The sequence below is a fragment of the Cottoperca gobio genome, chromosome 12 (assembly GCF_900634415.1).
Source record: "Cottoperca gobio chromosome 12, fCotGob3.1, whole genome shotgun sequence".
Classification (NCBI taxonomy): domain Eukaryota; kingdom Metazoa; phylum Chordata; class Actinopteri; order Perciformes; family Bovichtidae; genus Cottoperca; species Cottoperca gobio.
In genome coordinates, this window is record NC_041366.1 from 16,981,894 (window position 1) to 17,004,288 (window position 22,395).

Below are 22,395 nucleotides of genomic sequence, written 5' to 3' on the forward strand. Positions count from 1 at the left end.
TGCACCTCAACAGTCATCCGGTAGACACAGATGCCCGACTATTGGATAAACAGTTCCAGTGTACAGGCATAGCTTACCGGAGAAATAGCAACTTTCAGCCATTTAACACGAGTTATACTCATTTTTATGTTGCTGTTTTAATTAAATGTTTAAACTTTAACAGGATATAAACAGAAAATAGAAAATAGTGTTAGCTCTCTGCACTCCCAACATTTTAATATTAAAAAAAAAACATGGCGGCGGCGTCCTTGAGTAGCACACAGAGCGTGAGGCTGCTGGTAAGTAAAATGATATTCAAATGTTTTAATACATTTCCCATGTTGACATTGTTGCATATCGTTGGGCTATGGTTTATTCAGCTTTACAGTTTAAGAGCGTGTTTAAACAGAAGCAAACTGTTTACCTACCGGTCGCTAACATCCTCCTGTACTTAACTTAAAACGTGTGTTACCTCTGAACAGGTCAATATTTCTAAATGATCTGTGTCACACATGTTCAGTTTGTTTAGCAGTTAGCTAGTTTTTATTAGTTTTTTAATTATTTAAAAACCTTTATGACGGACAAACGATATATCAATGAATATAACAGTAGTGTGTTAAAATATGTTATAAAGTCTATGGTTAAAATGCAGTGTTGGAAGATTCAGATCCTTTTCTGAATAAAAAGTACTAATACCACGCTGTGAAAATACTCCACAACAAGTAAACATCCTGCATTCAAAACCTTAACTAAGTACAAGTATTATCAACAAAGATCAGTTATCAGTTTATATATGGAAAGTAAAAGTAGTCATTGTGCAGTAAAATGTTCCCTGTCAATGGTTTAATATTATATATGATGCGTTTCGATAAATATTCCTGCTGCATTAATGTGCATGTTGCATTTTACTGCTCTATGTGTTAAGGTTATGCTAATTTTACTCTAATGCTACTAAAACAGTAGCAGGAAATACACAAGTACCATCAAATTTGTACTTAAATACAGTTTTTTCATTCCACTCCTTGGCATAACCAAGGGTGGATAATCAGTTAGGTGAAACTGGGAACTGTAACTGAACATCATTTCACAAGCTGAACTCCTACTCTTATTTGAGCCCATAAAAGCCTTCTGTTCTCAACACTAGTCGCAATAATTCGATGTTTGTTTCACCCATGGTGTTTCCTCTGCAGAGCGCTTTAGCCAGGTCCGGCTCATTATGCAGCTCCTCTGGAAGCAGAGCCCTTCACGTCACTGCAGTGTGCAGCAAGGTAAACATTGAGCTCCACATATCATCAAAGTGACCAGCTGGCTGGTTGCTTTACCAGAGAGCTTCTAAACAAAGACTAATAACAATTAAAGACAGTTTTTTTTTTTTTTACTGAATTTCTCTCTCTCTGTCTCTATCTTTTGATTTCCAGAATTTTGCAGCTCGTGTCCGAGTTGGAAAAGGAGACAAACCTGTGAACTATGAGAAAGCACATGCACCTCATTTCATCGGCCACCGCAAAGGATGGCTGTCGCAGCACACCAGTGAGCATGACGACGCTTGTTAAAGAGCAATTTAATATTTTGAATCTAGTAGTTCAATGATGTAATGTTTCTCCAGCCTGACCTAAACATGACACACAATAGGATATGTGGGACAGAGTCATAGCTTTCATATAAATCCTGCCTGAAATCGCAGAGAAACTATTTCTAATTATTTTAAATTTGCCATGTTGTATTTCATTGTTTTTACCATTTAAAAAAACAGAATTAAGCCACGATGCTTAAATTCAGTAACTACATTAATCTTTGGATTTAGTACTACTGTATTTCTTCAGTTCAACTCTCCTTCCTGTTACTTCTAGGTAACCTGAAAGGAGAGGAGGGCGCAGCTGAACGGACCGTAGAGGACGTGTTCATAAGGCGTTTCATGTTCGGGACCTTCCACGGCTGCCTTGTCAATGAGATTGTGATTAAAAGGCGCGGCAACATACTGATAGTGTGCGCTATAATGGTACAGAAATTAAATCCACTGAAGTTTTACTTCTTAATAGGCTATTCAGAGTCACTACTGTCACACTTGTACAAATGCCCCGTCAAGTTAGAGGTTCAGACCCTGCAGGATAGCGTTGTGTACAAGTACCTCTGATGGATGTGTACTGCTAATACTGAATGTTCTTCTAGAGGTATTACACATTTATACAAGGCAGGGATTCTTGTATAAAATGGCAACTTTCTTCCCATCTCCATCTTGTTTTCAATTTCTCTCAAATGGATTTATCTTTTCAATTTTCAGTTTCAGTGATTTTGTGAAAAAACTCAGAATTAAAGAAAATACAATCATGTGAGTGTGTTATTGAAACATTATGCCTGAAATCAAATATATATAGTTCTCCTCTTACCTGTAGTGCTATGCATTTATTTGTTTGTTTGAATGTGAGTTGCCAAGTGTTGGAGATAACCGCCTTCTCTTAAATATAATGGAACTAGATGGCACTCGGCTTGTTGAGCTCAAAGCCAAAAAATACATTTGAAAAACTCAATGTCTCGTTCCAGACATCATCATGTTAGTCAAGATACATTTCATACACCCGTTATGTTTTCATGTGTCCTGTCTGCCTCTTCATTATCAACTGACCAATAAAGCTGAAAATGCCACAAACATAACGCAAAAAAATAATAAAAAGTGTTGTTAAACAGCTGTTACCCCCCCCTGGCTGTAGCCTCATAGTAAGCATCCTTACACTATACGTTTTCGCTCTAAATGTCACTTAAATAGAATAAACTGCAGCCAGTCTGGAGATATTTATGAAGTATGTTCAACATATGGCTGTTACGTCATGTGTACAAACAAAGGAGCAAAATCCAACTTATAAAATAACTTATTTTATTCTCATTATGAAATAAATGACCCGGCTGAGATCCTATAAGATACTTAAGTCAGTTAAAATGTCAGGTTGATTTTCAGCACTTGTGATTCAAATTAATTTCACTTTAGTCGTAAACTTTATAAACACACAGTTGCAATAATCTAAAATGTCTTTATATGAGATACAATTGCTGACAAACTGCTTTAAAAGTCCTTATATGTGCATTATAGTGTATTACTAAATGAATACTGCTTATAGTCAATTGTACTGTTTTTGCTGTGCGACAGCTCTTAGAAATATCTACATGACAAGTGCATTTAAATGCTTCTTTTTATTTTTTTATTTAATCACAGTGCAAATACATTCACATTTAAGGCACGTGAGTCTCGTCAGTGCAAACACAAGGCACACAGGATCAAAGCGTTCATTTCATATATTACCAGGTGAAATATCCCCTCAAATTCCTCTCAATTACAACCTCCTCATCACGTCTCAAAAGTATCACAGCACATTTTCCATCTTTCTGTTTAAAAAAGCTCAATATAAATGTCACAATAATACACTGTAAAATATGTAATAAACAAACTTCAAGATTAAACATTTTAAAAGTTGTGTCCATTCTTCTAATCTGAGAAAGACATTCGGCTTCAACTCAAGTTCTGCAGAGATAAAAGTATGAGTTCAACAATAGAACAGAGCCGTGCACAACGTAGGTTCACCTTAAAACACATAGTTTTTGGACATCATGTTAGATGGGAAGATGGTCTCTGGTCTGTGCGATACGATTGTAGATAAAGCCAGCAGCTGCTTGTCTTAGCTTAGCATAAAAACTGGAAACAGCCAACGTGGCTCTGTGCAAAGGAAACACAATCCACATTGCAGCGCCACGAAACGTTATATTGTTTGTTGAATTTGTGCAGAAACCAAAACGACAAGTTGTGGTTTTAAGGGTTTCTTGTGCTAGACTCAAGAAGCAGTTCTACATACCTCCATAAAAAATGATTAATTTCATGAATAAAAAACAAACAAGATATAACATGTTGATTATCGAGCAGCTGCTCTGTGTGTTTTTATCATCTTTGAACAGGCTTGTTGTTTTCTCCCTTTTTCCAAATTGTCTTTGTGCTAAGCTAATCTAACCAGCTCCTGGTGATCGCTTTATATGGACAGACAGACGTGAGAGTGGCATCGACCTCCTCATCTACATTTCCCAAACTATTCCTTTAGAGATGATTTGATTAATGACAGCTACAGCGTACCAGCGAAACTTTGGTTGTGTGTCGATCAAGAACAAAAATGTTCGGATGGCATTTGAACCCTGAACATAGTAAAGAAGTAAGTTTATAGTGCAGTTTGTATGGACTGACTGGCAGAACGGTACATCTTCCCAATATGAACCGGGTGAGGAGTTTATCCTAAAATAAAATACTAATAAACTCAGCATAGATATACGAGCACAGCTCGGGGAAAAAAAAACAGAACAAATAAAAGTTTTGACATGTCACCGTAAGAAAAACACAGGTGTTACTAATAACATTAAAAAGGGAGCAGTTTGGGAAATATGCTTGTTCGCTTTCTGGTGGAGAGTCCGTACAACAAAATAGTTTTATTTGTAAAAGTAGCTACGTTTTATGTTACTTCACTATTTCTTCTTTCCCGACACAAGAAATAGTCTGGCAGAAAGCCACCCTTAAACGGCGATGTGTCATTTTCACACTTCTGTTTGGAAGAATTAAATAACAAGATATAACATGTTATTGGTGAGCTTTAGAGGTGATGGTAGGCACATTGTGTTACTGCTGCAGAGAGCCAGGCTAGCTGTTTCCAGTCTTTATGCTAAGCTAAGCTAAGCTAAGCTAACCACCTGCTGGCTGCATCTCATAGTTATCGTACAGACGTGAGAGTTGGATCAATCTGCAGATTCTAACTCAGTAAGAAAGCGAATAAGCGTATTTCCCAAAAACCTCTCTTTTAACAATGGCCATGTTCTAGTCAAATGTCCCAGTAAACCGTGACAGAGTGACAGTGAGCCAGCATGCACAATACCAGGACCCTGAAACTGAAGCAGCTAAATAGAATCCAGCCATCATTCATTGTTATTACTTACACCTGTGCTTTTCCTATTGAACATGTCAAAAATAGTAAACACGGATATGAAAAAGCCTGATCCCACTGTCATACTTGTGGTAAAAGTTGCCTGCGACTTAACAGTCAGATTAACCGACCACATCTTCCACTGAGAGTATGAAGCAGTCTCTGTTTGGCGGCGTCCTGCAGTGAGGTGCCTCTTCTTTACTTGATGTTATGGCAGCTGTCCCCCTGACAGGACTGGAGCTTTATGAGCCGCTGGTTCATCGCCTGCAGGACGGTCGGGTCCACCTTCTTCACGATGTTCTCCAGCTGGTGGGGGTCTGACGTCAGGTTGTACACTTCAACAAACGACTGGGAACACAACGAAGAACAACAGACACTGAGCTTCTTCAGGGAATTTAGTATTCAGATCATTTTAAGTAAAAGTTCTAATACTACACTGAGAAAAACAAGTAAACGTCCTACATTTAAAAACCTTAATTACGTAAAAGTATGTAAAAATCATCAGCAAAATATACTTAAAGTATGAAAAGTAAAAGCATCTTACTACTATATGTTTCTGGATTAATATTGCTGCTGCATTAATGTACATTTTACTGCTGTAGATGTTTACGGTTGTGCTCATTGTAACCTTTATATACTGTTGGGAAGTTTAATCTAGTGCATCATATTCTATAAGATCATCATAGCTGTCACATGAAGTAAAAAGTACAATATTTCCCTCTGAAATGAAGCAAAAGTTTAAAGTTGCATAAAATAGAAATGTACTTAGTTACATTCCACCACTGTCTGCGTGTGTGTCGTACCTCGCTGTCTGCAAACTCGCAGTATTGTAGGTTATGTTCTTTGTCGAGGGTCCTGACGCAGGCGTAGGTATTGTTGAAGGCGTCTTCACACACACAGTCTGGGAAACATTGCTGAAGAAAATAGAAGTGCTGAGTCAGTGCAGCTAAGAATTCTCAGATTAAAGCCACCCTGTGGAGCTTTTGAGCAACCGGCAACACTACAGACTGATGTTTTATTGAGTAGGTTGCCATTTATGTGTGTGTGTGTGTGTGTGTGTGTGTGTGTGTGTGTGTGTGTGTGTGTGTGTGTCAGGCAACACACAGTTCTGCCAACTTGCAGCGGGTAGAAATACAAATATGTGATGCATGCAAGCTATAAAAGACTTAGGAATGCATTTCCTACCTCATAAAACATTTTCTAAATCTCATGTTGTGAACGTTTTGAAACATGAATTTGTTTATAACAGTCCTCTTCGCATTACACACATTTGTTAGACTTCAAGGATACGCATTGTGCCTTTGGGTGGTATAAAGTTTTGTGCCGCCTACTGCTCGTCCAACAGCTGGTTGAAATTGTTTCCACATATCTGAGCGTTCGCGTCAATAAATGAAACTTAACTGTTAATGTTGTTAAGCGTGAAAACTCAAACTGACCTTGTAAATCTTAGTATGTTCTAATTTTTCTGGAGCTATCAAATGCATGTCATGGTCTTCCTCAGTGAGGATTCTCATCTGCCGTGTGAGCAATGCAGTTGGTGCTGTAAGTGGACGTGTGCTGTGTTTATAAAGAGGAGAGCCCAGGTTGTTTTCCCTGAAGTCCTCTGAGGTCATGATGAAGTTTTAAGATGTGCCGTGCTTTATGCTACGTTGAGTTAACAACATTAGCTGTCAAGACACGAACAGGACAAACAAGTTTATTAAAAAGGCTGCTTCTCGACTCCTGCTAAACAGTTTCGGAGGAAAGAGCGAAGAGGACTTTAGTTTGAAGGACACACGCTGTTTGGTGTTGAAGTCTTTTAAAAAAACGTAAAGAAACCAGATAAGGACGCTCTGATACTGACATCATTTGCAGTTTCGTATTTGATAATGTAACTTCATACGTACGGTCCATTTTATTTGTCTTGTTTTAGCGTGCATCCCATCAGTGCAATGGGATGCAAGATTAACATCCTGTTGGAAAGAGTTTTAGTTTGTGTGTTACTGATACAGGAGCGGATCGTCTTGCCTGTGTCTCTGTCTTTACTGCACGTGCAGGCGACCAATCGAGTTTCCCCTTCGAGTAATAATAAAGTTATTATCCAAACACAACTATGTTTGGCAACAACAACTCGGTAGCTGTTCTGGAGATTTCAATCAAATCACACATTCTGCAGGTGTTTGCCCACTTACTTTTTATGTCATTTAGATATTCAAATTTCCACTTTAAGATCATGAGACGTGGCCGAAAGCTCCAGAAATGCTGCTAAATAAACGTTGTGGGGAGATCATTTTAAACTCAAAACCTTTTCCTATTGATGTTCTTTTGATCGTGGATAAACCTGGAACAGTGTTTTCTTGTGCTAGATACTCACAGACAGTCCAGGGCCCAGTTTAGGACAAGCAGGATCTGTTTTTAGATGTCCCTCTCCAGTGTACTCAACAAGGAAAAAGGGACGTGCGGTGCCATTACGCAGCGACGGCGCCTAACAGGAGAATTTTAAGTTTAGGTTTTTAAGATTGAGAAAAAACAACAGTTAGGAAAACAACATTTTAAAAAGCAGCCGGACCATCTGAGAGAGGAAAGACTGCCCGTCCAGGTTCACAGAAGACAGGTTGACGCCAGATACGTCCAGTATGGTGGGAGCCAGGTCAATATTCAACACTGGAGCCTGAAAGAGTCACGCAACGCAATAAATAATTAAAAGACAAACTGAAACTAAGGATTACCAGATGCAAGCTTAAACATGCCCGCGTGTGTGTGTGTGTGTGTGTGTGTGTGTGTGTGTCAGACCTGCAGTGTCTGGTTAGGTTTGATGCCAGGACCGCGGACCATGAGCGGGACCCTGATGTCAAATTCATACAGCTGCCTCTTATCAATGGGCAGAGAGAACTGACCTGTGAACAGTGAAGACAGGCGTGAGGAAGCACACAGACAGGAAGTGCACCGTATTCAATCAGAGGAGGGACTCAGACCTGCGTGGTAGCCGTTGTCTGACGTGTAGAAGATGTAGGTGTTGTCCAGTTCCTTTATGCTTTCAAGTTTCTTGACTAGCAACTCCACCATGTCGTCCACAGACAACAGGGTCTGCCACCTGCAGGAGAGATCAACATCATTTCTATATAAGCAGAGAAATGCAGGGTGACATACTCTTGAGCCTAGCGTCCACTAAATACATAGTAAGTAGAAACAAGAATTAGAAAAAGAAATGTAACGGATAACATTTCCAAAACATTAAAACTTAGCAGTTTTACCTCTTCTTGTACACACTATCCAGGAAGGTGAGTGAGCTTTCTGGCATGGGGTTGACAGGCTGACGCAGCAGCCAGTGTTTGTCCTGAAACACACAGACAAATAGAGAGATATATATATATCTATATACATATACATATATATATATATATATATATAGATAGAGAGATAGATATAGATATATATATCTATATACATATACATATATATATATATATAGATAGAGAGATAGATATATAGATAGATAGAGAGAGAGAGAGAGAGAGAGAGAGAGAGATAGATAGATAGATAGATAGATAGATAGATAGATAGATAGATAGATAGATAGATAGATAGATAGATAGATAGATAGATAGATAGATAGATAGATAGATAGATAGATAGATAGATAGATAGATAGATAGATAGATAGATGTTAACTTGAACAAACCTTCCCTGGTTTGTCAAAGCTCCCGTCTCGAGGAGCTTTAACGTCGTTGAACTCCTTCTGGTACTGCGGCGCTGCCGTCCAGGGGGAATGAGGAGCTGGAGGAGAAAGCATCAGGAAGAACGGATGCTGGGGGCTCCTGTCGTCCAGGAAGTGGAGGGACCGGTTCGTCTGGATTGAGGAGGAGTAAGACTGAATTATACCACCGTTGCAAAATGTCACATTTGATTAAAAACACGGATGAAGACGGAAACAACAATAACAGCGTATTTGTTGGTTAGAACCAGGATCAGAACTCAGGAAATGAACACACAGTGTAGAAAAGATTGTGGGAGAAAATAAACTACAGGAAGAACAGGGAGGGTTGAGCTGTGAGTCATTACACCACAGGGTGTAATAACAGCTGGTCAGATGCTGCTAAACACGTTATTAGTTTAATCGGTCCTTTCAACGCTCACATTACTTTGGATGCTAATTAACTGCAGCATAAAACTAGATGGTTGTTTGTTTATTTTTGAGCAGATGCTTTTTAAATGTAAAGTTCAGCTGGGTTGTAGTTAATACAGTTTAGTTAATAACACTAAACGTAGTGTAATGTTACAGGGGGGACAGTTGATGCGTGGTTTCTATAGTTCACTTACTTTTTTATGACTGTTAATTGCACAGGACACAGCTCAACACCTTCTTTCCACTTTCTGATGATTCATATCTAAACTAGAATCACCGCCCTGCACTCAATACAACCAGTGGAGCTGCAGTTTGCATAAATGTCTGTCCAAAATGTCATCACTTCATCATGTTATACTATTAGATATTTGTGTGAAATTGTCACAAGTAGCGCATTAATTCTTGAGTGATGCGAGGTCACTGACCTTTGACCTTCAAAATCTAATCAGTTCACCCTTAAGTCAAGAGGACGTTTGTGCCAAATTTGAAGAAATCCTCTCAAACATGTGGTTAGTCTGTCTTGTTTTCACACTACAAACCAACCAATCTGTCGCCCACAAGTCCCAAACGTCAAGGAAGTGTAACACTAAGGAGTACTGCTGACAAAAGTGCAAACATGACTGCAGTTCATTACCAGCCAGCAAGCAAAAAGAGGAAGTTCAGCTCCTCATAAACTATATTTACAACAGAATAGGTTATCAGCTGGTTAAGCAGAAAGACTCAGCCGTCACCTGATGAGGATGACAAGCAGCAACGTGAACCCACGACACAAGAGACGACACACATTAAATAAATGACAAAAGCACCGCTGCCTGGCAGACAAAGAGTATTTCTGTGACAGCAGCTGACTCAGAGCCTTTGATCTTTACATAAAAGTCCCTATAGATTAGATACTGCTGACCCGAGGCTTCGAACATGCACAAGTCATTGCACTCGAGACTTACTATGAGGTCTGTGAAGTAGTCCTTTTCATAACTGTCGCCGTGCTTCTCTTCTTTGCCGTTGACTGAAATCGTGTAGTTGTAGTACTGCGAGTTCCCCACCTGTAACCATATAGCAGCAGCGGTAACAACACAAGTACTTGGAAATATAGCATTTGTGTGTGTTTACATGTGTGTGTGTGTGTGTGTGAGACTCACCAATGCGTGCCACTGGTCCCAGCCAGGTGGAACATGGCCAACGCCTCCTACGTCTTTCCCGTACTAATGGCAGAAAACAGCTAAATAAGTCACAGCCTTTAGAAAGTGTGGAACACGGCCGCAGCCGCAGAGCAGTGCTTTGAGCTTTTTCTAACATGCTTACGATGACAACTCTGCCGATGTTAAGCAGGTGTAACGTTCACCACTGAAGCCTGTTGTACCAACATCAGCCTTAAACACAACGTACAGCTGATGCTGATGAGAGCATCATTAGTTTTGCAGGTATTTGATCATAAACCAAAGTATTGGAGAAATTGACAGTTTTGATCTGATGAAAAGTCAGAGGATCACCAAAGTAAGTAGGATTCGTCCTCTGGGGAACACGAATGTCTTCACGCAATTTCATGACAATCCATCAAATTGTTGCCGAGATGTTTCGTGGTGGATCAACAGCAGCTTGCATGACTGATAAACATTCAGACAGTTAAGAAGTATGAAGCCTGGTGGTGTGTTACAGGAAATAAGGGTGCTACAACACCCCCACCCCCAAGTGGTTGAGGCATTTGTTTTGTTGTAATCCTTACTCCAAGCTGTTCTGATGCTTTCTTATGATATATTGTTTTGTGTCTTATGGACAGGATTTAGATAATGTCTCCAGTGTGAACAATGTATTCAAATGCAGTTTATATTTATATATTTCTTAAATATGTATTTTTAAATATTTGTTAAATATGTATTTTTATAGGCACAGTCATACAAGTTTAAGATCTTAAAAAAGGTATGAAATGTTATATAGTGACTATTTCTGCATAGAACTACTTACATAGACCCTCAAGTTATGAAATCAGGGAATCAGTAAGAAGATGCAGCACATGTAGCGTCTTCTTGAATCACACAACCAACATATATCAAACCCAGAACTTTAAATGCTTATAAAGTGCACATGGGTTCAAACCTGGTTGAGATATTTCCCAGCGAAGAACGTCTGGTACTTCTGTTTGCTGAGGTAGAGCGGGAAGGCCGTGGACTCGGGGCCTTTCTGCCACAGAGAGCTGGAGCAGTTCCCAGACAGGGAGTTGTTCCTCACCTCGTGGTTGTGGGGGTACTGACCCGTCAAAATGCTGCTCCTGCTGGGGCAGCACAGCGGCGTGACTGTGAACTTCACGGGAGAAGAGGGAAGCGAGAGAGCGCCGATAGAGGAAGAGGAAGAATAGGGGAACAGAGGGCAGGGAAAGATGATGAAAGAGAAGCGTGACAGTGGACAGGAGGATGTGTCCAGTTTCAACATGTTAAAACATGTGAAATCATAGGTGAGTGGAGGCAAGACTCAGGTCCTTTACTGAAGTAGAAGTACAGAAGTATTAGCAGCCAAATATACTTAAAGTATCAAAGTATAAATACTCATTCTGCAGTAAAATGTCTCCTGTGATATCTGTGACATTGTTAACTCTGATGCATCAGCGCAGCATGTTACTGTTGTAGCTGCTGGAGCTGGAGCTGGTTTTAACTTCTTTGTATCCAGTTAGCTAGTTTAATCCAGTGGCTCCCAACCTAAGGGTCGGGCCCCTCCAAAGTGTCATCAGATACATCTGAGGGGTCGGGAGATGATTAATGGGAGAAGAAGAAAGTTCTGATAGATAAAACTCTCTTATATAGTTGTAAAATATTGGATACTTTTACCTCCTTGGGCCTCAAAAGGTTATTTAAATGAAACCATGTGAGAAGTTTAGAGAGGAAATTACTGTACTGACAAATCATCAGCTCATGCGACGACGTTAGTTTAATATTTAGCATGTTAGCTTGTGGTTTTAGTGTGAAATCTTCATTTGAAAAGTAACTAAAGCTGTCAAAACATAATGTCCAATATTTCCCTCTGAGATGTAGTGTAGTAGAAGTATAAAGTGGCATACAAAAGAAATACTGGGAATATAAGTACCTAAGGATTTGACTTAAGTACAGTACTTGTATGTATTTACGTTCCACGCCTGGGTAAATATACTCACAGCATTCACAAATGTTGCTCCTGCGTCTCCTATTAAGGCTTTAGTTTTCTTCATAGGGGTCTGCAGGACAGAAACAGAAAACAGGAACTTAGACAGTGACATGACTCAAAATAAAATAAAAATGTAGCAAAATCTTCATAATTAAGAAGCTGGATTTTTGTAATTTATGCTTGAAAAATTACTTAAATCATTAACAACTATATCGAATCGTTTCAGCCCTTGTAGGTTTATAAAATATCATACACTCATTTGAATATCGGCAACGTCATTGCGCATTCATTTGCATAAAGCTTAGTGGTTGTGTCGGTTGCCTGCCTACAGCGCAAGAGGAGAGGGAGTCTGCGATAACTCTGAGCAGCATTGGGAATGAATTACAATATAATATAGTTGAATATATATCTTGCTTTTCCCCCCTAATGGTCTGAATAAGTGGCTGAATAAGTGGCTGAATAAGTGGCTGATAGTGTGTGTGTGTGTGTGTGTGTGTGTGTGGTCATTGTGGCCAAATGTGTTCCTGGAGTAGCAGGAACTACCACAGAAGTGGTTTTGAGCACTTTTATATTTCTGTCTGTAAGTGGAGATTGTGTCACAGCGATGGCGTCACTGTCGTGCAACATGCAGTCACGAAGCTTTACAGATGTGTAGATGAGATCAAAACAAAATCCAAGTTCAAAGATGTGTGTGACTCGAGCAAGGGCGCCGGAAGTAGGGAAGATGCCATTGGCCCCCCAACTGTACGACCCTCCCTGGCCCTATTTTAGCGTTGCTGCTGGTACTTGGTAATTGTTTGTTTATTTCCTTGTCTCTGCTTTTGTCAGTGTTGTACCTATATCTGTTCGGAGTGCTAATGTTCCTGCTGTGGATCCAAAAAGAGTTATACTACCTTGAAATTGCTATTATTAAATATCTGTCAATCAAGTTAGTTGATTAATCGACTTTCAGCAGTCAGAAAAGCTTCCTGCATTTCACGCACACACACACACACACACACACACACACACACACACACAGTAGACTTGCATGGCTCAGCTTCAGGCTACTGTATCTATATTATATGAATGATAAGGTGATAAAAAACACCGTAAAGTATGATATGATGACTAAAGTTAATGCTAGGTTACTATAAACATACTTACTTTAAGATCCGTTACATATTTATATACTTTTTTTTCCGGGAGGGTCGACTCACCATTCCCCCTAGATGAACATCCTGGTCGTCGGCGAGGATGAGGATGATATTGCTCGGTTTGGCACTTTGTGCAGAACACCTGACGCGACAGGTGAGCAGCAGCGCGAGGAGTGTGACGGCTGCAGAGTGTCTTCTCTGCCAGGTTCTTGTCGCTCCAGCTCCGGTCCTCAAACCTGCCATTAGGCCACAGCACCACCGGGCCTGCTCCAACACACACACACACAGAGACACACCCACACACACACACACACACACGCTAGTGTTCAACTGAGGCTCGGTTTCGTTTCCTGCTCAGAGGGGAGGATGTCTTGCTGTAGTGTGTGCAGGCTGGACAGTGTGACACTGCTGCAGAGTTTCAGGAAGTGGAGTCGAGTTGATGGTCATATGATCAGACTGAGAGTGGGAGGAGTGAAGATCGAGAACACGCAGTACAACACGGACTTTATAATACTCCTATACCGCCAAACCTCTTTACTAACTTTTACTTTTTACTAAGGGATTGATACTAAATTACTATGGACACTCATACATAGATGTTTAATATAAACATGGTAATTATTATTAATGAATACCGTCATCAAGTCTACTGTTTTGCCAATAATATACTAATTTAATATAATATTACCATGCATTGCATTGCATATATTGTATTGAAATATACTATATTATTTTGTCTTTTTCATTTTGCCTCATTTAATTAAATTTTAAGATAACACTTAATTGATTCTCAGGTGAAAAAGTTACATTTTATTTTATTTACAGAACACATATACATTACAGACATGTTTAATGTTTTCTAGGTCGATAACAAAAATATTGGTCAACATTCAGCTTTTTCTTTATTGCATAAATATGTAACACAAGGAGCCATTTTGATGATATATATCATTGTTACAGTTTGAAAATAAAATGATGTTATGGTGACACTGTTTCTAAATTACCTTAAACTTATATACAATATCCTATTTCTAATATCAATATCAGCCAATATACTGGCCTGGCTAATAAATACATCTGACAGTAATATATTTTATAGTCTTTTCAAGAAAATAAAACCAAAAATATACATAAAAAGAGGATCTGAAACAGAACTATGTCCATGTAATTCCCCTTAAATTAACAGCCTCAGAGTTGATGCAGAGCAAGAGTTTTGACAGTTCAGCATCTTCTTCTTGAACCACTTCTTTGAAGATATTCAATTTGCATTAATAAAATATTAAAATCCAATATTAACACGTATGAACATATACACAATATACCTGAAAAATTAAGAATAAGAACATAAAAGTTTATGATATATTGGTGAGAGAAAATTTATAAAATAAGATAACATTCTTATTTCTATACAATAACATAAAATAAAAAATTCTACATTTCATGTGCATTAATAAGTCACATTATGAACATTTTCCTCCAACTTAGGCTGAGATCTTTGGGATCTTTTTTTGTTCCACAGTACAGAGGCTTATCTGCAAGTAATTATCTCACACGGAAAAAAAAGATTTCTCGATAATAAGGACTGGCTCTGGATATCTAATCAACCAAATCTTTTGAGCACTTCCTTTGAGTGGGCCTGATATTGTCAGGGTTGAGCTGTAAGTGGTAAACAACACTAATAAGTCTTCAGTCATACGAGCATCAAGTAATAATTTAATGATCTGTAGAAGCAAATATTAGAGAAAAGTCCTAAAACTTAAAATTGTTTTATGTATCAGACCTTAGTTTCTTCTTACCCACCTCAAAACCCGTCAGATTTATCTGGTGACCCTTCGGAGGGGTCCAACCCCTATGTTGGAAACCTCTGGACTAAACCAGCTAACTGTATTTAAAATAGTTCAAACTAACTCTATCTCGAGCAGCTACAACAGTAAAATGCTGCTTACACACTGATGCATCAGTATTAACAATTTAATAAAGTCACATTGTGTTAATGTGTTAAGGCCATTTCCTCAAGGAAAGTAATGCATGATGAAATATAAAACTGATGGTAAGTCAGATTTATGAGAGAACTATAAGAGAGAAAATGCATATTAGGAGGAAGTAAGTCGTGTCAACATTTAGATTTTCTACAAAACATTATGAGATATTAAGTCAAACTTTTTAAATGCTAAGTCATACATTTTAAATACTTAATTAAAAACAAAAAGTCAAAAATGTTGCAATACCATGCTACATTTGATGAGATATTGATATTTAGTCAAAATTATGTGGTAGTAAAACAAAATTATGAGATATTAAATTGGGTTTAAAAAGATAATAAATCAAAAACTTTCAGTTAATAATTAAAACATTTAAGATAGATAGTATGTGAACATTTTGAAATATCCAAAGCAAAATAAATAGGTAACGGTATTGATATACAATCAAAATGATGAGATACTAAATTGAAATTATAATTATGATAGGATAATACGTGGTAAATCAAAATGTTAATTTATATATATATATTATATATATATATATATATATATATATATATATATATATATATATATATATATATATATATATATATACCACACAGGGTCGTTTGAGTGTATTGCGCAGTTTCCAGTCGGAACTATTTTGGTAATGCGCATGTGTATCCGGTGCAGCAAAACAGCTGCATCCGGTTGCGTTCTTGCACAGAAGTTTGTTGTTTTTTCTTTTTCTGCGGCTTTCTTTCCCGCTAACCTATCTCAGAGAATGAACCTAGTTACGTTAGACACCTTCACGTCTCATTTACCCACAGTGTGAAGCATGGTGCCATTAAAGAGAAGGAAAGTCGTCTCCCCTGGTACTGGGAATACCGGGGATTCTGGGAATACTGGGAGTACTGGGAGTGGGGATAAAGTACCAATCAAGTTCCCTCAGTCTGTTTTATTCCTACTGGAAAGAAAAATGGGAGCCAGTCGAAGAGCTTTTCTCTCTCAGCTTGGTCGAAAGAAAGGATTTCAGGTGGAGGAGTTGTTCATGTGAGATTAAAATAATATTTTAATAAAATAAAATAAGTGGTGATAAGTAACTAAGTACATTTACTAAAGTGCTGTAAGTACAAATTTAAGGTACTTTACTTAACTGGAGTATTTTGTTTTCATGCCACTTTCTACTTGACAGCTTTAGTTATTTAACAAATAACACATTTTGCACATAATGTTTATAAAATATATATAATATGATGTTTTGTTTTAAAATTAAACTTCTTAAAAGTGTATACAAGTAAAGCTGAAACGATTAATCGGTTAAGTTGATTGACAGAAAATTAATTGTCAAGTATTTGTAAAATAATTTAATGATTTCAGCTTCACATTTATTCGCTTATATTTATTACTTGTATGTTTCAAAAACATTTTTGAATTCAGGGCTTTTACTTGTAACTACATTTACTAAAGTTCTGTATTTAAGTACACATTTGTGGTACTCTTTTCACTTTACTTCTACTTCTAAATTTGCAATACTCCAAAAAGCGAATGATTTAATTGAGTAATAGTTTCAGCACTGCTGTTAAGTGTCTCACCTGCAGCTACTGTAATGCATCACATGTGGAATATTGTGTTTTCACAGTGAGAGTGTCACACATGTGATTTCTGAGAACAACTCTGGGGATGAGGTCAGGACGTGGCTCGACTCGCAGGTCGGGGGTCGAGCACCTGCTCACCTTCTAGACATCAGCTGGTACACGGAGAGCATGCGGGCAGGACATCCTGTTGAAATACTGCACAGGCATAAACTACAGGTACGTTTGTCTTTGCTCAGCCCCGGAGTGTTATTTATGGTTAAACATTTAAGAATGACACTAAAGAATCCTCTAAAGCAGGGGTTCCCAAACCTTGTGTCTCCCCGGGACCCAAAATAACAAATATACATCATGAATTGCCATAACATCTACATTTATAAACTACTGACAAAGAACACAACTAACCCATGAATTTAAAATGTATATGAAATGTAGTGAAATGAAGTGTAATGTTAAGTTTCTCACCACTTCATAACTTGCACTATGAACTCATGCTGAAGAATAAGGACAAAGAAGCGCTAAGGCCGTACATGAAGTACACTACGGCAATAATCTCATTTGTTGAGCTCATAAAATAATGTTCAACGTTGCAACACTTTTAAGTGATAAAACGTGGTGTACTATTCTTTCCATTTCTTACCCCTCTCGTCCCTCAGCAGAGTCTAAAGGGCACATTCGGGAGTAAAAACATTATTTGCTGAGTGTGAAGTTCAAGACACATTATCAAGAGACTCACTTCTCCTTTCACATCAATATCCTTGTGTATTATACTTTTCGGGAAAGACTTAACCATAGATACCATTTTCAGCATTAATATCATTATTAACATTATTACACTACTGTATATATTGTAATATACAAAGTGATGCATATTTATTGTTATATATTGTAGTACACGCTGCACATCTTTACTTTAACTTTATATTTTAACCGTTTGATGAATCCAGGTGTTGTATCTGTGCAGCTGTTTACTCCGTCGTCTCTTTCAGGAGCAGCAGGTTAATGAAGCAGAGGCTGTTGTGTTTAACATACCCAGCTACGCCTGTCAGAGAAGGACCGCTCTGGACAACCACAACACCGTCCTCACTGTAAAGCCCCCGAGCTCACACAGATCTACTATATTACAGATGAATGCTAAATGAAAGAAATTGAGAGATTGAAGCTGTAGTTTGTGTCTCAGGATGCTCTGTCGCTCCTGGCTGAAAACGCTGAGCTCAGTGACGAGGACGGGCGAGGTGTTGCGTTCCGACGGGCCGCCGCCGTGTTGAAGGCTCTCCCTGAACCGGTGACGGGCATGACGCAGCTCAGAGGGCTTCCCTGTCTCGGAGGACATTCACTCAGAGTCATCAAAGTCAGTAGGAAGTGTCCTTTGTATATCTTCTTCATCACACTCGAAGAAGGTCTAATCTATTCTCTTTTCTTGTAGGACATTTTGGAGGATGGAGCGTCCGGTGAAGTTGAACTTACAAAAGAGTCCGAGCGGTTTAAAGCACTGAAGGTATGTCGGCTGTAAACTTGAGAGCAGGAGTGTTTATTTTAATAATCTTTTGGTTCCCAGGAACAAACTGAAGGGTCACCAGATAATTACGAGTCACGAGTACTTAAATCTTTATTTGGAAAAATATCTGCAACATTAAACGATGACATCAACAAAAAAGAAGAAGTAAGTATGTGATCAACATCAAATGATCCGCTCTCTCTCCAACATGTCTGACGTCTGTGTGGATGTGGATCTTGTTTTCTCTTTAGCACCACCTAGTGGCACCGGACCGGATCAGTGTGGTGGTATTATTTCTGTCTTTATCAGGTTTTTATAGATAACATTTCAAATAACTCTCAGTTAAACTCTTCTGCAATACAGAAGCTTTAAAGCTGCTGATCATCTATGTTTCTAATATTGAGACATGAACACACACACACACACACACACACACACAAACATACACACACACACACACACACACACTGTAGTTTATTTTTATTTCTACTTGCACATCCTGCTTTCATTTTGTGAGTGTGTTGTTCCTTTTAAAACAAATATATATATATATATATATATATATATATATATATATATATATATATATATATATATAGTGTAAATATAAAGATTTTAGTCTTAATACCAAGAATATTGAATGACGCAAACTGATCATAAAATGATTTATGTTACCAATGATTCTCATTTCCCCTGGATCAAAGCCTGAGCTGTAATACACAGTTTCTATCACGATGTGTATTTCAGGTTTTAACAGGTATTTTTGGAGTTGGAGTAAAAACAGCAGAGCGATGGATCCGAGAGCAGATACACAGCCTTCAGCAGTTACAGGATTCAGGACAAACACTCAATCGAGCACAACAAGCAGGTGTGTGCGTGCGTGCGTGCGTGCATGCGTGCGTGTGTGTGTGTGCTGAAGCTTGTGTTCTCATCCATATTGTATTTCATCTGGTTTCTCTCTGATTGAATGGTTTGTGGCCCCTCAGGTCTGGAGCATTACGATGACCTCAACCAGCCGGTCACTAAGGCAGAGGCTGACGCCATCGGAGAGATTGTGAGGGAAGCTGTCATGTCTGTGTTACCAGGGGCACAGATTACTGTGATTGGGGGATTCAGGAGGTAAAAGAGCAAACATCCGTAATATCTGACCCTTCCAGGATAAATAATTGTTTTCTGTCACCGTTACAAGACTTCACTTCACCAGAAAGTAAAAAACATAAAAATAACAAAAGCTCAGGTTTCAGGGGTAAATGTAACGTGACACCTTTGTTCTGAATTGACTCTAGACTTGCTTCTTCATAGCAAAGGCAGCCGAGGCTCATGGGTAATGTAGTATTTAGAGTCGTATGCCAAACTGACGGACATAAAAAGAGGATTTCTCTGAAACAAAGTTGAAATAATTAGATTGAAGATTAGAACTTAAACCTTTTGCATCGTTATCCAGGAGAGTCCTGTGTTGGAAATGTCAGAAATGCACTTTAAACTTTGTGCAGCAATGAACTGGAAACATAATGACACTCTCCAGAGGGAAGCTGACAGGCCATGATGTGGACTTCCTGGTAACACACCCAGAGGAGGGACGAGAGGTTGGACTGATGCCTAAAGTCGTCTCCTGGTTGGAATCACAGGTAAACTTTGAGTCAACAGCTTTTTTGAGATTACTTTTTAATAATCTGGAATCATTAACATATAATAATAGTTTTCTGCTCTCCAGGGTTTCCTGTTGTACCAGAAAACTACAAGAAACTCTTACCTGGAGTCGAAGGACGGTCCTGCTCGGCCCGCCTCCAACATGGATCGCTTCGAGCGATGTTTCTCCATCTTTAAACTGCCCGAGGAGGAGACACGAGGAACAAAACAGACGGAGACACTGACGGAAAACACACCCGAGGACACGTGCAGCCTTGCAGCAAACTGGCAGGTTAAAGGTGGAGAACAGATGAAACCTGCCGGACACAAAGCGTGGAGAGCTGTGAGAGTGGACCTGGTGGTCTCGCCCATCAGCCAGTTTGCTTTTGCTCTGCTCGGCTGGACCGGATCAAAGGTGACCTTTTTATACATTACCTATACGATACGATGTTCCACAGTGAATACTTCCACTGACTCCATCATCTCTGCAGTTGTTTGAGAGAGAGCTACGACGCTGGGCGGGGCACGAGAAGGCCATGTCTCTAAGCAGCCATGCTCTGTACGATAACAAACAGGTAAACACTTCTCATAAACACTTTTAACACAAGTTCTCTGTGTTTTGTTTAGCAAAATGAATACCATTTTATATTTTATTCTTACAGAGTAGGTATCTGAGAGCTACGTCAGAGGAGGAGATATTTGCTCATCTTGGTCTGGACTACATTCCTCCGTCAGAGAGAAACGCCTGACCAGACCTGATGAGCTTCCTACAGGAGGAACGAGCGAGGACCGTGTGAGGGTTACCACCTGCAGACAGGAGGGTCAGGGAAAGTTATCAACATTTATTTTACCTATAGTCGCAACAATCGTACGTTTAAAAGTATAAATCAGAATCTGGTTTGTTGCCAAGTGGGTTTTAACAGACAGGAATTTGCTTCGGTATTTTGGTGCATGAAATTGTAAAATGTAAGAAAAGTCAAGAGTCATAAATAGAGAAAAGAAACATTTACAATAAGATGTATGAACAATGAAAAATATGTAAAAATATATCTATTATTTATGAGTAAAATGATTTCCTGTTTATATTTACAGTGTATATAAAGATAAAGATGATATAAGATAGAAGATATAAAGATGCCATGTAAATAGAGTTTCTTTACAAGTTGAAAAGAGCTGGACAGTGTTTGAAATGAAAGTCATCTGAAAGAATGTGCTCTTGCGTGTATTTAGTCAGTAACCGGAGCGGCTCGCTAGATGGGTTAGGGTTAGGGTTAGGGTTAGGGTTAGGGTTAGGGTTAGGGTTAGGTAGGTTACTGGATAAAAAGTTCAACTCTTTAGCTGGTCGACTGCGTTTTGTGGTTGGATCTCACTGCGCCGCTGGACGGCTCTCATCCAAATGAATGTGAGTTGCTGTGTTTTTATGGTCCAGAGCTGTGACCTTTTTTTAAAGTGCAACATTAAGATGAACTAATTTACAACAAACTGCAGTTGTAATGAAGATATGCAGTGTAGAGACACTACTGTCTCACACTGTGCTAGTGGACTTTCTTGTGAAGTTTCCAGTTTATTAGGTCCTGTCATAAATCCTGCTTCATGAAGGTTATGATGTTCAGTTTGTGGTGAAAGTGTTAAAGAGAGGTGTTGAGGAGGCTGCAGTTTGTGGTGCTGCAGGACTGCAGGATGTGCTACAGAGCTGTTGCCTTAGACTGCGTTACTTTTAGCTGTAGGTCTACCTAACATACTGGAAGTAAAGGTATCCTCGATTAAAGGTTAGAAACTGAGGTAAAGTGCTGCGACCTCGATAATATTTGTTTTAATCTGCTGAACTGTACTATCTGGTTTTTACACTCTGCAATAAAAGAGTCTTAAAGTAGTAGTCTGGTGATATTCTATATTTTTCTTATTGTCAACTAATCTCATTTAAAGACCAAACATGTGATCCTCGTGGTAGCTGGAGGAAAAGTCGGGGGATGCATCCAGTTTGAGATATTTCAGAGGTGCAAAGATGAAATGTGCTCCTGTTCCATAAAGACAGGAAACAGTAAATGCAGTTAATGTGTGACGGGATTGAATCTGCGGCCCAGCAGAAGATCATGTTAAAAAAGAAACGTGATAACAGTTTGATCTGATCACACGAGAACAGAGATGAACATCGTGACAATGTTTCTTCTTTTATGTTTGTGCACGACGTATTTCTTCACGTGCAGTGTGACATGTTTTACTGTCTTGTTTTGTGTCTGTGTAAAAGGAATATTTCCCCCCCACACACACACACACACACACACACCTGCGCACTACTGACCTGGATTCTACAACGTCCTCGTCGCTTTATCTGATTTCAAAAGAAAGCCACATGGCAGAGAAACCACGAGCGTTCTCAGTGAAAGGAACATGTGTGAAGTGAAGGG

General features: G+C 38.9%; 3 protein-coding genes across 5 annotated transcripts; 2 read left to right on the top strand and 1 right to left on the bottom strand.

Annotated features, from left to right (window-relative positions):
• The first annotated feature begins 2 nt into the window (after positions 1 to 2).
• On the top strand, positions 3 to 2,307 carry mrps24 (mitochondrial ribosomal protein S24). The gene is made up of 4 exons (XM_029444242.1): positions 3 to 278; positions 1,170 to 1,247; positions 1,398 to 1,509; positions 1,830 to 2,307. The coding sequence occupies exons 1-4, from the start codon at positions 234 to 236 to the stop codon at positions 2,111 to 2,113; spliced, it is 519 nt and encodes a 172-aa protein (XP_029300102.1). The 5' UTR covers positions 3 to 233; the 3' UTR covers positions 2,114 to 2,307.
• An 843-nt stretch (positions 2,308 to 3,150) lies between these two features.
• gnsb (glucosamine (N-acetyl)-6-sulfatase (Sanfilippo disease IIID), b) lies at positions 3,151 to 13,758 on the bottom strand. Its single transcript, XM_029444240.1, has 13 exons — positions 13,365 to 13,758; positions 12,176 to 12,235; positions 11,128 to 11,331; positions 10,173 to 10,235; positions 9,978 to 10,076; positions 8,590 to 8,757; positions 8,162 to 8,244; positions 7,883 to 8,001; positions 7,701 to 7,804; positions 7,477 to 7,578; positions 7,282 to 7,392; positions 5,732 to 5,842; positions 3,151 to 5,276 (listed from the first exon to the last, which is right to left on the bottom strand). The coding sequence occupies exons 1-13, from the start codon at positions 13,542 to 13,544 to the stop codon at positions 5,127 to 5,129; spliced, it is 1,554 nt and encodes a 517-aa protein (XP_029300100.1). The 5' UTR covers positions 13,545 to 13,758; the 3' UTR covers positions 3,151 to 5,126.
• A 2,207-nt stretch (positions 13,759 to 15,965) lies between these two features.
• Positions 15,966 to 21,204, top strand: polm (polymerase (DNA directed), mu). Of its 3 annotated transcripts, none has more exons than XM_029444623.1 (11): positions 15,966 to 16,318; positions 16,908 to 17,079; positions 17,850 to 17,948; positions 18,029 to 18,211; positions 18,287 to 18,358; positions 19,106 to 19,226; positions 19,345 to 19,477; positions 19,884 to 19,986; positions 20,058 to 20,402; positions 20,479 to 20,562; positions 20,650 to 21,204. In XM_029444623.1, exons 1-11 carry the CDS (start codon positions 16,104 to 16,106, stop codon positions 20,734 to 20,736), a joined length of 1,614 nt encoding a protein of 537 aa, XP_029300483.1. In that variant the 5' UTR covers positions 15,966 to 16,103; the 3' UTR covers positions 20,737 to 21,204. The 3 variants fall into 3 exon arrangements, with proteins under 3 accessions (XP_029300483.1, XP_029300484.1, XP_029300485.1); XM_029444624.1 differs by having other exon boundaries at positions 18,041 to 18,211; positions 20,073 to 20,402; XM_029444625.1 differs by having other exon boundaries at positions 15,966 to 16,140.
• Positions 21,205 to 22,395: the final 1,191 nt, after the last annotated feature.

Excerpts from the sequence above, each read along its gene's own strand:
- polm (XM_029444623.1), top strand. The coding sequence starts at position 16,104 with ATGGTGCCATTAAAGAGAAGGAAAGTCGTCTCCCCTGGTACTGGGAAT. Across the intron at positions 18,359-19,105 it reads AGCGGTTTAAAGCACTGAAG|GTTTTAACAGGTATTTTTGG; the intron begins GTATGTCGGCTG and ends TGTGTATTTCAG. Across the intron at positions 20,403-20,478 it reads TCGGCTGGACCGGATCAAAG|TTGTTTGAGAGAGAGCTACG; the intron begins GTGACCTTTTTA and ends TCATCTCTGCAG.
- gnsb (XM_029444240.1), bottom strand. The coding sequence starts at position 13,544 with ATGGCAGGTTTGAGGACCGGAGCTGGAGCGACAAGAACCTGGCAGAGA. Across the intron at positions 11,332-12,175 it reads GAGCAACATTTGTGAATGCT|TTCACAGTCACGCCGCTGTG; the intron begins GTGAGTATATTT and ends TCTCCCGTGAAG. Across the intron at positions 7,393-7,476 it reads AGTCTTTCCTCTCTCAGATG|GCGCCGTCGCTGCGTAATGG; the intron begins GTCCGGCTGCTT and ends TTCTCCTGTTAG.
- mrps24 (XM_029444242.1), top strand. The coding sequence starts at position 234 with ATGGCGGCGGCGTCCTTGAGTAGCACACAGAGCGTGAGGCTGCTG. Across the intron at positions 279-1,169 it reads CACAGAGCGTGAGGCTGCTG|AGCGCTTTAGCCAGGTCCGG; the intron begins GTAAGTAAAATG and ends TTTCCTCTGCAG. Across the intron at positions 1,248-1,397 it reads TCACTGCAGTGTGCAGCAAG|AATTTTGCAGCTCGTGTCCG; the intron begins GTAAACATTGAG and ends TTTGATTTCCAG.